This window comes from Hemiscyllium ocellatum, chromosome 21 (genome assembly GCF_020745735.1).
Source record: "Hemiscyllium ocellatum isolate sHemOce1 chromosome 21, sHemOce1.pat.X.cur, whole genome shotgun sequence".
In the NCBI taxonomy this organism is placed as follows: Eukaryota; Metazoa; Chordata; class Chondrichthyes; order Orectolobiformes; family Hemiscylliidae; genus Hemiscyllium; species Hemiscyllium ocellatum.
In genome coordinates this window covers 35,496,859-35,509,436 of record NC_083421.1, presented here as the reverse complement: position 1 = coordinate 35,509,436, position 12,578 = coordinate 35,496,859, and the positions used below count along the sequence as shown (strand labels likewise).

General features: G+C 41.3%; 1 protein-coding gene across 11 annotated transcripts in view; it reads right to left on the bottom strand.

The window, feature by feature from the left end:
- The window catches only part of tncb (tenascin Cb), a 438,107-nt gene that overhangs the window by 89,180 nt on the left and 336,349 nt on the right, over positions 1–12,578 (bottom strand). For all 11 annotated transcript variants that reach the window (XM_060841310.1, XM_060841314.1, XM_060841315.1 and 8 more), the window contains 4 exons: positions 11,995–12,561; positions 10,197–11,699; positions 4,167–4,430; positions 1,204–1,319 (listed from right to left, as the gene is read on the bottom strand). In XM_060841310.1, the coding sequence (XP_060697293.1) occupies positions 1,204–1,319; positions 4,167–4,430; positions 10,197–11,699; positions 11,995–12,463 (2,352 nt within the window). In that variant the 5' untranslated portion in view covers positions 12,464–12,561. The remainder of the gene's footprint in view (positions 1–1,203; positions 1,320–4,166; positions 4,431–10,196; positions 11,700–11,994; positions 12,562–12,578) is intronic.

The following is a 12,578-nucleotide window of genomic DNA, read 5'->3' as shown; positions in this document are numbered from 1 at the left end:
ACTAGATAAGCTGCCATTGTGATGTTGATTTTAGGGTAAATATTGGTCAGGACATTGGAGTTATCTTCCCTAATCTTATCTGAAATAGTGCCAAGGATCTATTGCATCCACCCAAATTGCCAGATGGCTTCTCTGACAGTGGAATGCTCCCACTGCATTGGAATATCAGCCTTGTTTTTTATACTTAAATTCAGGAATATGACTGAATATACATGACCTCGTAACTCAGAGTTGGAATTGCTACCAACTAAACCACAGCTGATATGGAAGGGTAAAAATAAATTTCTTACAACTCATTAAAGTTAATTTTCAAAATGCCATCTTTTCCCCAGCTGGTTGAATTGTAGTTGTAACATTCCTAGGGGCTGTTTGCAGCTATTTCTGCACTGAAAAAGTCTCAGGACATTACTGTAGAAGTTTATAAGGATAGCCATTTCATCATTCTCAGGTTTGAAGGGGAATGGTCATTGATGATTGCATAATGTTTAAGTTCATTTATGACAGCAGACATATTGAAATAGTCTCTTTCTATATGCAGCAAGATCGAAACAATATTCATAAGTGGCAAGTGACATTCATACCATACAAATGCCAGGCAACAACCATCTCCACAATGAGTGAATATAATTGCCTTCCCTTGACATTCAATGGCATTATCACTGTTGAATCCCCCCTTACCAACATTCTGGTAAGTTATCATTGACCAAAAAATGAACTGGAGGAAAAAGTGAGGTCTGCAGATGCTGGAGATCAGAGCTGAAAATGTGTTGCTGGAAAAGCGCAGCAGGTCAGGCAGCATCTAAGGAACAGGAAATTTGACGTTTCGGGCATAAGCCCTTCATCCTGATGAAGGGCTTATGCCCGAAACGTCGAATTTCCTGTTCCTTAGATGCTGCCTGACCTGCTGCGCTTTTCCAGCAACACATTTTCAGCAGAAAATGAACTGGACCAGTCATAAAATTTGGGAGATGTAATTACCAAAGAAAGGCATACTAAGGAACAAACATTTGATTCACAAATATCGTAGATCACAAAAATGATTCAAGATCTTTTCTCACATGAAACAAAATATCCAAATATTAACCAATTGAAAATAATGATATCAGAATTTATCAATTAATTTGGTCCACTTTATAAGAAATCAATCATACACTTGCCACACCTTCTAATTTTGTGACCCTCTATTTATATCATTTGACTTACTGGAGCTTTGAAAATGACATCCCAACCATCAAACTCAATGTCCAAAGGTTCCCACTCCACATTTACAGAGGTCTCACGGATGGACGTGAATCTTAGACCATCTGGTGTGGGTAGATCTGCAGGGAGGCAAGAATAAAGTTTAGAAAGCTGGAGCTTTATGTCAAACAGATAATTTCACTCAGAACAATTACAGGTTATGAGCAGGACCAGCTTCAAGCAACAGTCTTTAACTTTAATGTGGTTTAAGTAGGCATGCAAATTTCAGCATGATCTGACATTGGCAAAATAGCTGCTTGCAACAAACTTGATGAAGACTACCAATTTAGAACAAGCTACTTATCCAACAATAATCAATTTTTTAATGAAATATTGCAGGACTACAGATTGAATGTATTTTAAAAAGCTTAAGAGTAATTCTCTTTCATATAAATCGTTAACATCAACAGTTTTCAAGACTTTGACTTGCTGAGGTAAATACATTTTGTTAGCACAAGTGAGTCCTCAGAATTACTTTTTGATAACCACTTCTTCAGATTGTTTTAAAAATTATCTTTTACTTTAGAATTAACTTCCTATTTTAACAGTGAATTAGCTGGAAAAAAAGGTTTGTCTATTTCTCATATTCTGAACAAACATCATTGTTAATGAAGCTGCGATGTTGATATTCTCTGTCTGCTGTCACTGTCTCAGACACTAAAATAGAAGCAACAATATTAAAGTAATTATGATGTTCTCCAGATTTATTAGTTTAGATATTTTTATTGCCTTTGATTTTTTTTCCCGATCAAGTCCCCATTCTTGTTCGGGTAGGTTGCTGACACCAGTTGCGTTTTCTATGCTGAATCTCAGGCTTGTCTAATTATTAGTGGCAGAGGATGGACTACTGGGGAGTCGAAACAGAGTCTGAGGCACTTGTCTTACTTTAAAATGTGATTTACTACATAATAACAATATGTATAGTTTATATTCATTACGTTTAGCACTAAGGATTCTCAGGAGTTGTACAGAATATATCTGTACCTTTTTGGCACATTTGCAAGTCTAAACTGTCTCTATCAAAGGCTGTGAGACACCAACAAATTGGGTCAATCTCAATACATTTCAACCATAACTCTTTCAGAACCATTTCCTTATATAATAGTGCAGTTCAAAGCATCTTTCAATTTAGCTCTTTGTAACTGGACGAGTGTAGTCAGTGCTGCTATTGTGGCTTATAGACTTTGAGTTCTACAGCACAGTCTATCCAATCCCTTTTCATAAATGGCACCCTTCAATTCAGGCAGCACCCTGCAAATCATCTCTGCATACTCCAGTTTATTAAAATCCTTCCTATAATGAGGATTCCAGAAACACACACAGTGCTTTAGCTGTGGTCTAACCAATGTTTTGTACTGTTCCAACACAGCCTCCTACTCTTCAGCTTTATCCCTTAGCTAACAAGGCATGTATTCTATAATGTGAAGGAGCTGGTGTTGGACAGGGGATGGACAAAGTTAAAAATCATACAACACCAGGTTATAGTCCAACAGGTTTATTTGGAAGCACTAGCATTCGGAGCGCTGCTCCTTCATCTGGTAGCTGTGGAGCAGGACCATAAAACACAGAATTTATAGCAAAAGCATTCTGTACGCTTTGTTAAGCACTTTACATAGCTGTCCTGTGACATGCACACTAAGATCTCACTGATCCTCAGTGCTTCCCAAGGTCCTACCATTCATCTTGTATTTCCTTGCCTTTTTAATCCACCCAAATGCATCTCCTTACACACATCTGGATTCAATTCCATTTGGTACAAATCAGCCCAACTGACCAGCCCATCTATATCCTCCAATCTAAGACTATCTTCCTCACTATTTACTGCTCCACCTGTTGCTATTTAATTACTGGCAAATGCACTTCATGTGAGTTTCTTGGTACATTTCCTGAAAGTTCCACCTGTCATATTGCTTGTTGCTATTAACACTTTCTGGCCAGTTAAAATCAGTTAACATCCCTTAATGATTAAATGTCAATTTGCTGAAGCAGATGAATTAAGAACATTTGGATTTGTAGGTGAATAGAATTTATTGTCAGTAAACACTTCACTGGACTATTTATGAAAGCTATCTCCCCATGGCTTTAATGGATATGTTCATCATTTTCATAGAGACAGGGCTTGATTAATATGTGGGTGAGCCTCTGAAGTTGCCTGGAATGTTGCTGTGAGCTCAGTAATAGTGTGTGTTAGTGTTTTACTAAGATGTTGGAGTCTGTGAGGCTTGGAGCATGTTGCTCCATAGAGTCTCTATCAAAAACAGTGTAACAATAAACTTAGTTTAACAGCTGCAATGACGTCTGGCCTGAGCTTGCAGCAAGACTGAAGAACCCAAATGAGAAATTGATTAATTTAATGTAACATAAAACAAATGGCCTCCATTCAAGCCGAAGAGTGAGGAATATGACAACAAAAAGATGTCTACATCATCAATGATACAGTTCTGGGTAATTTTCTCAATTTTACCTGGTGATAATAAGTAACTTATGTTCTATCTGTCTATAAATTCGCTTGAAATCTCCAAACAATAGCATCCAAAACATGATTTTAAAAGTGGATAGCAAAGTATAGGTAAATTTAAATTTCTTTATAAAATAAATCTATTATCATTTTAAATATGTGTATTTTCAGCAGATTTGCTATTTTATGTTTAGAGCTCAAATGCCTAAGGTACTTTTTAATTACAAAAAAGCACTACTTGCCAACAATATCGTTTTGTCAGTCACACTTATTGCTGCTTATTTACTTTCAGCCTGGGACGTCAATTTGCTTTCTCCCAATTAACAACTCACATTGTTCTCATGTTAATGGAAGTTTATTAAAAAGCTTCTTTGCACCAATGTGATTAACAAGTCACAGACAGATAAGTTTGCTGTTCACAGGCTGAAATATGCAAATAGGCATTCTTACAGAGATTGTCAGTACTCACGTGTTGCTATCCTGGCACTGACAGGAATGCTTTTCTGGTTGTTAAGGATAGCATAAACGTTGATTAAATATTCAAGTCCTGGCTCTAGCCCTTGGATGGTGGATGACATTTGGTCTCCAGGTACTCTTATCTCCAATTGTAGACCACCAGGGGTAGTTGGAGCGTAGGTGATAAGATATTCATTTACTCGCACTTCATTATACCACTCTAAGTCCACAGTTTTAGGATCCACTTCAGTAACCTTTAGATTTCTGGGGGGAGAAACTGTAGGAAAAAACAAGTCCTGGGGTAACATTTTGAACTCAACAAATGAGATAAATATAATCTTACACTGGTTCCAATTATGAATTTGATCAGAACTTTTAAATTTGAGCAAAGACTCAGTGCTTAAAAATAGAAATTGGGCAAAATGATAGTGAGAATGTATCCAGAAGCAGGCAGGTGAGACTAGTTTCATTTGGGATTATGTTTGGCTTGGACTGTTTGGACCGAACAGTCTGTTTCCATGCTGCATGACTCAATGACACTATGACTCTAAACATACCTGAGCAGGTTTTGCTGCATAGGATGTTCAAATGTTACAGCGATTGCAACAAATTTAATTTCAAATAAAGATAATTTGGATCACTTTTTTATTTTAAATTCAGTTGAAATCATTTAATGATATGTTGTTTGCAAACAGACCTGTCTGTTGAAATCAAATTAGCTTATGTTTTCTGAGAAATATTGTGCTCATGAGGACGGAACTCTCTCATTTAACTTTGTGTAGATTGTCAGTATTCTTATAAAATAACAGAGTCATAACATCAACAATGACTCTTCAGCCCATCTTGCCTGTACAGGTTCTTGGAAAGTGCCATCCAATTAGTGTCAACCCCTGCTCCTCCTCCCATAGCAAATCCTTCTCTTACACAACCTGTCCCATTTTGACTGCCTCAGTTAATTCAGCTCATACATTCCAGATCATGGTTACCTGCTCCATGTCATTTTGGCTCTGATGTATGGAAAAAGACCAAAGAAGAATGACAAAGGCAACTCTATATTTGGTGCCCTTCAATATGAAGACAGACTCACAGAAGATGAGAATCTATACTTTTTGAGAAGACAGAGACAGTATGGATATTTTTGATTTGAGCAATTTTTTGTTTTAAATTCAAATGTGAACACAGAACTGAATATATGGAACAGATTCCAGGCAAAACCTATGATGATCAATTCCTTCTAAAAGGATCAAAGAGAAATCCAGTTAAGGAAAGGATTGGGGGTTTTAGCAATAAAGACTAAGATGATCAAACAGTATTCCGGTCATTTGTTTCTTATGTTTTGGAAGTGAGTTGTCTAAAATGAGACAATGAAATCTCAACTACTGTGAGATTAGGGCATGTTTCATTCTTGATGAGGGAAAATGCTTCGGTTAGAGTTAATGATCCAGGAGATTGTGTTTGGTGTGTACATTTGGTGGCAAAATCCCACATTTTAGTTCCATGGGTTCTAAGAAGAATACTTCAAAATCTACCAATAACACTCCAAAGAGTGTAACTCTCACATTTATATTGCTTTATCAATATCTAGAACCCAACAATTTTTTTGTATTCATTCACAGATGAGGGCATTACTGACCAGGCCAGCATTTATTCCCCATCTCTAAGTGTCAAGAACATTGCTGTGGGTCTGAAGTCACATGTAAGCCAGATCAGGTAAGGATGACAGTTTCCTTCCCTAAAGACACTAGTGAACCAGATAGGTTTTTCCAACAATTGGCAATGGCTTTTCATTGCCACCATTAGACTCCTAATTCTAGATTTTTAAAACTAAATTGAAATTTCACCATTTACCATGGCAGGATTTGAACCTGGTCCCCAGAACATTACAAGGGTCTTTGGATTAATAGTCTCACATTAGTAGGTCATTGACTTCCCTCCTAATTGCTCCAAACATAGACCATTAAAACTCACTGGCTTATTTTCCAACTCTGATTGATATTAGAACCATGTGTAGCTTTGAGGAAACTACTAGAATGAGCCATGGATGGAAGATTTCATCTCACACAAGAATGTGGGGAAAAAAAATCAGCATCTTGAGACATTCCTTCCTTTGAACATACTTACTCAACTGATATACAGCAGCAACAATCGACAGAGAGGCTTAAGTTAAAAAAGGAAGAAAATGTATGAAAGGGGCTTGAAGGTAGAAGATAGAGGTTGGTGGTGGAGGGTTGCTTTTCAGACTGGAGACCTGTGGCCAGTGGTGAGCCACAAGGATTGGTGCTGTGTCCACTAATTTTCGTTATTTACATAAATGATTTGGATGTGAACATAGGAGGTATAGTTAGGAAGTTTGCAGATGACATCAAAATTGAAGGCTTAGTGGACAGTGAATAAGGTTACCTCAGAGTACAGCGGGATCTTGAGCAGATGGGCCAATTAGTGAGGAGTGGCAGATGGAGTTTAATTTAGATAAATGTGAGGTGCTGCATTTTGGAAAAGCAAATCAGAGCAGGGCTTCTACACTTAATGGTAAGGTTCTCGGGAGTGTTGCTGAACAAAGAGACCTTGGAGTGCAGGTTCATAGTTCCATGAAATCACATGTAGATAGGATAGTGAAGAAGGCATTTGGTATGTTTTCCTTTATTGGTCAGAATATTGAGTACAGGGGTTGGGAGGTCATGTTGCAGCTATGCACGGCATTGATTAGGTCACTGTTGGAATATTGCGTGCAATTCTGGTCTCCTTCCTATCAGAAGGATGTTGTGAAACTTGAAAAGGTTCAGAAAAGATTTACAAGGAGGTTGCCAGGGTTGGAGGGTTTGAACTATCAGGAGAGGCTGAATAGGCTGGGGCTGTTTATCCTGGAGCATCGGAGGCTGAGGGGTGGCCTTACAGAGGTTTATAAAATCATTCAGGGCATGGATAGGATAAACAGACAAGGTCTTTTCCCTGGAGTGGGGGAATCCAGTATTACAGGTCATAGGTTCAGGGTGAGGGGGAAAGATATAAAATAGAGCTAAGGGCCAACTTTTTCACACCCAGAGGGTGGTGTGTGAATGGAATGAACTGCCAGAGGAAGTGGTGGAGGCTGGTACAATGACAGCATTTCAAAGGCATCTGGATGGATATATGAATTGGAAGAGTTTAGAGGGATATGGGCCAAGGGCTGGCAAATAGGACTAGGTTAGGATAACAGGTCAGCATGGACGAGTTGGACTGAAGGGTCTGTTTCCATGCTGTACATCTCTATGACTGTGAAACAAATAAGTTTGACTGAAAAGAATGGCAAATCAATATGTCATGTTGGAGGAATGAGAAAAATGATCATTTATCCCTTTTATTTAGGTTAAATCATGTATCTCTGGACATACCAGACAAGAAGACTGCAGGGAATAAACTTTGCTACTATTTTGTCAGTGGTTGACTATCACAGCAAATTAACTGGAGATAGCATAAGACAATTCAGCTCAAGTTTCATTCCGTTCTGTATAATCTGAATTTATGAACTGCAGAGGTTTAGGCATGATCTATCAAGCGTATGGAAAAATCTCTTGGATTCGGATGGACATTTTTTTTCCTCAGAATTAAAACAGACAATGAGCAATTCAATTGCTTACCTAAGTGATTTTTACCTTAGGATCATTTGTTTAAATATATATTACTACTTTTGGCATAGTCCTATTACATACCTAAAAACAAAAGTAATATCTAAAAGCTATGGGAGGATGGTAGTGTAATGTAGATATCACTGGACTCAAGAGGCCCAGCAGACAGCTGATGGAACCTAATTCAATGACTAAAATCTGGAATTAAACTACTCTTAGCAAAGGTAACATTCCTCAAGATGGCAGCAGCAGAGGAGGCAGTGTTGAGGCTCCTCAGCCCAAGGTTTGTCAATCAGTCTGCATTTCCTGCCCCTTCTTCTCTTCCTCGCTCTTCTTTTGCTAAGATTTTAAAATGTTTTGGTTTTGATAAGGAAACTTACCATGGAGCAACTGAGGAGAGGAGCGAAGCATGCTGGAGGCTTGGAGCAGTGCGGAGTGGGTGGGAGCTGAAGGGGAGTGGGCTGAAGGGCTGGAGCAGAATGGAGTGGGTGGAGGCCCGATGGTAGTGGGCTGAAGGCCTGGAGCAGTGTGGAGTGGGTGGGAGCTGAATGGTAGTGGCCTGAAGGATTGGAGCAAAGTGGAGTGGGTGGGAGCTGAAGGGTAGTGTGCTGAAGAGCTGGAGCAGAGTGGAGTGGGTGGGGGCCCGATGGTAGTGGGCTGAAGGCTTGGAACAGTGTGGAGTGGGTGGGGGCCTGAAGGTAGTGGGCTGGAGGCCTGGAGCAGTGCGGACCGGGTGGGGGCTGGAGGGTGGTGGGAGCTGCAGGGTGGTGGGAGCTGGAGGGTGGTGGCGGCTGGAGGGTGGTGGCGGCTGGAGGGTGGTGGCGGCTGGAGGGTGGTGGCGGCTGGAGGGTAGTGGCGGCTGGAGGCCTGGAGCAGAGTGGAGTGGGTGGGGGCTGGAGCAGAGTGAGCTGGAGGCCTGGAGCAGTGCAGAATGGGTGGGGGCTGGAGCAGCGCAGAGTGGGTGAGGGCTCGAGGCCTGGAACAGTGTGGAGTGGGTGGGGGCTGGAGGCCTGGAACAGTGTGGAGTGGTGGAGGCTGGAGGCCTGGAGCAGTGTGGAGTGGGTGGGGGGCTGGAGCAGTGTGGAGTGTTTGGGGGCTGGAGCAGTGTGGAGTGGGTGAGGGCTGGAGCAGTGTGGAGTGGGTGGGGGCTGAAGCAGTGTGGAATGGGTAGGGGCTGGAACAGAGTGGGCTGGAGGCCTGGAGCAGTGCAGAATGGGTGGGGACTGGAGGTCTGGAGCAGTGTGGAGTGGGTAGGGGCTGGAGCAGAGTGAGCTGAAGGCCTGGAACAGTGCAGAGTGGGTGGGGGTTGGAGCAGAGTGGGCTGGAGGCTTGGAACAGTGTGGAGTGGGTAGGGGCTGGAACAGAGTGAGCTGGAGGCCTGGTGCTGTGCAGAGTGGGTGGGGGCTGGAGGCCTGGAGCAGTGTGGAGTGGGTAGGGGCTGGAGGCCTGGAGCAGTGCAGAGTGGGTGGGGGCTGGAGGCCTGGAGCAGTGTGGAGTGGGCGGGGGCTGGAGCAGAGCAGAGATTGTTTGGCACAGGCCGTCAGTGCTTGTGAGGCTGGTCTGACCATATGTGGAAGCCCCTGAACTGAGTTACTGCAATGTAATGTTTATTTGTAATTTGTTTATCTGACTGTAATGTTTATCCTTTAAACAATGTCTTATTTCTAACTTATACAATTAATCATTACAAGGTAATGTAACTTCCTTTCTTTTTTATTCCTCATCTTGTTTCTAAGATTTTTTACTTAGGTACATTGTATCTAAGATGTACTGGACTTGAGTACACATGACAATAAAGGATATTCTATACTATTCTATGAAACTATTATAGAGTGTTGTTGAAACCCCAACTTGCTCACTAATTTCTTCTTTTGAGAAGGGAATTTGCCACCCTTCTCTTACCTACATCTAACTTTAGATTCACAGTAATGTAGTTGATCCTTAAATACCACCTGTCTCATTCCTGATGAAGGGCTTTGCCCGAAACGTCAATTTTCCTGCTCCTCAGATGCTGTCTGACCTGCTGCGTTTTTCCAGCACCACTCTGATATTGACTACCACCTGCTTTAGCCTAGCAAACCAACAAGTTCTAGGGCTGAACAACAAATGCTGGCCTTGTCAATCGTGACTATGTCCCATGAAAGAATGAGTTAAAAATAACTGCAGAAAAATAGTTTGGGAATGAGTGGAAATCTGTGACTTTAATTTCATTTTAGATTTTGAAACAATAGCAATTTGGAATCTTCGACAAGTAAAACAGAATTCGTAACCTTTTCATGTTGCAGATAATAAACAGCAAAGCACTGTTGAATGCAATGAGTTACTGCCCAACATTGCTGTTTGAAAATGTAACAAACGCTGATAAACAGATGGTCCTGAAAGAAATTGATAGTTGTCTGTGACAAACCAAGTGGAAGAAAACAGTTGGTGTCACTTACCAGCAGAGCAATCTTCTTCAATGTAGCCTTCATCACAGACACATTGACCATTCACACAACTCCCACGATTGTTGCAATTTGCAGGGCAGGCCAGATCTCCACAATCTAGACCAGTGTAATTTGGATCGCAGACACATTGACCATTGACACAGCGACCACGGTTATTACAGTTGTTAAGACACGCCACCTCACCACATTCTTCACCAGTAAAACCAGCATCACAGACACACTGACCATTGACACAGCGGCCATGATAGTTACAGTTGTTCGGACAGGCCAGTTGACCACAGTCTTCACCAGTGAAACCTTCGTCGCAGATGCATTGGCCGTTGACACACTGCCCACGGTCATAGCAGTCATTGGGGCAAATCAGCTCACTGCAGTCTTCTCCAGAATAGCTCTCCTCACAGATGCATTGGCCGCTGACACAGCGTCCTCGGTTGTTGCAGTTGTTTGGACAAGCTAATTTGCCACAGTCATCTCCAGTGTAGCCATCGTTACAGATGCACTCTCCATTGACACAACGACCATTATTGTTGCAATTGTTTGGACAGAGGAGCTCACTGCAGTCTTCTCCTGTGAAGCCTTCATCACATATACAGTGTCCATCATCACAGTGTCCACGATCGTTACAATTATTTGGACAGGCCACTTCACCACAATCTTCACCAGTGAAACCTTCATTGCAGATGCACTCCCCATCGATACAGACTCCACGATTGTGGCAGTTGTTCAGGCAAGCCCATTCACCACAGTCTTCTCCTGTGTAGCCTTCATTGCAGACACATTGTCCATTGACGCAGAGACCATTGTTGCTGCAGTTATTTACACAGACAAGCTCCCCGCAATCTTCACCAGTGAAGCCTTCATCGCAGTAACAGACCCCTTCGATACAGCGTCCACGGTCATAACAATCATTGGGGCAAATAATTTCTGAACAGTCCTGATCAGTAAAACCTTCATCACAGATGCACTCTCCATCCACACAGCGGCCACGATTATAGCAGTTGTTGAGACAGGCTAGTTCACTACAGTCTTCCCCAGTTAAACCTTCATCACAAACACACTGTCCTTTAATACAAATACCTTGATTGCTGCAATTGTTGGGGCAGAGCTTCACTTTACAATCTTCACCTGTATAACCTTCATCACAAACACAAACTCCATTAATACAGGTTCCATAATCACCACAGTCAAATCGACACAACTCCTGGCCACAGTCTTCTCCTGTGTAACCACTAAAGCAATGACAGACTCCATTTATGCACCTGCCTTGATCACTGCAGTCATTAGGGCAGATTACTTCGATGCTACAGTCTTCACCGGTGAAACCTTCTTCACATAAGCATTTGCCATTAATGCAGGTGCCTCTTTCATTGCAATTTTCTGGGCAGTCAGGTTCTGTGCAATTTTCTCCTTTCCAGCCTGGGTTACATAAACAGCCGCAGCTATCTGTACTGTAGTTTCCATGTGCACCACAGAAAGGTTTTACATCAATACGACCTAAGCACAGATATTTATTAGCGTAGAGTAAGATATAACATCTTTAAAGTAGGCAATCAAGACTGGAAGGCTTTAATTATATTAATTGTTCAGACATTGCAATTTGTCTATTTAATATGCTAAGTAAGGTATTAAGAATAAATTACAATTTGACATTAAATATATTGTATACCAACTATCTATAATAAAAAATGTAATTAGTATAGATGCGGCATTGTTCCCAGATAATATCACAGACATTGCATATATACACCCACAATTATTTAACTATACCGTATAGCTGCTACTTTCATACCTCTTCCTTGCTGTGCACCATTTCCACAGCATCCTCCATTAGCACACTGATCACGTAATAAGGATACATGATTTTCCAATGTCTCCAGCCTGTTGAGTAAGTCACGGATATCTGGCCCTGCCGCACAGCCGCAGGCCTGACGTGGGATGTTGATTCGATGAGTAAAGACAATTTGATTTTCACCATCAACTGTCTGCTCTATGTGTTGGTCACTGGAGTCAGCTTTGGGTCTTGCAATGCCATCAGGGGATTCCAAGTCCACTGAACAAAGGGAGCCAAGAGGAACGTTGATGTTGTAGACGTGGTTGAAGTTTATAGGTTGTGTTCCAAGTGGTAAAGTGATATTTTCTTCTTTTGGCTGCAAAATGTCTCTCTTCTGTCTAATAACTTTCTTAATAAGTCCCTCATGGGTTTGTTCCACTAAAATAGCAGTGATGAAACAAACTAAAATGTGCCATTTAAAGCCCATTTTGGTGGTTTGTGTTCTTTCAGTTTATGCAGTCAGTTGATGGATATAACACAGGACAAAAATGTGTGAAAGAATTGAGTCCTTCTGACTCTATTTATCTGTAAGAAATCAAGAA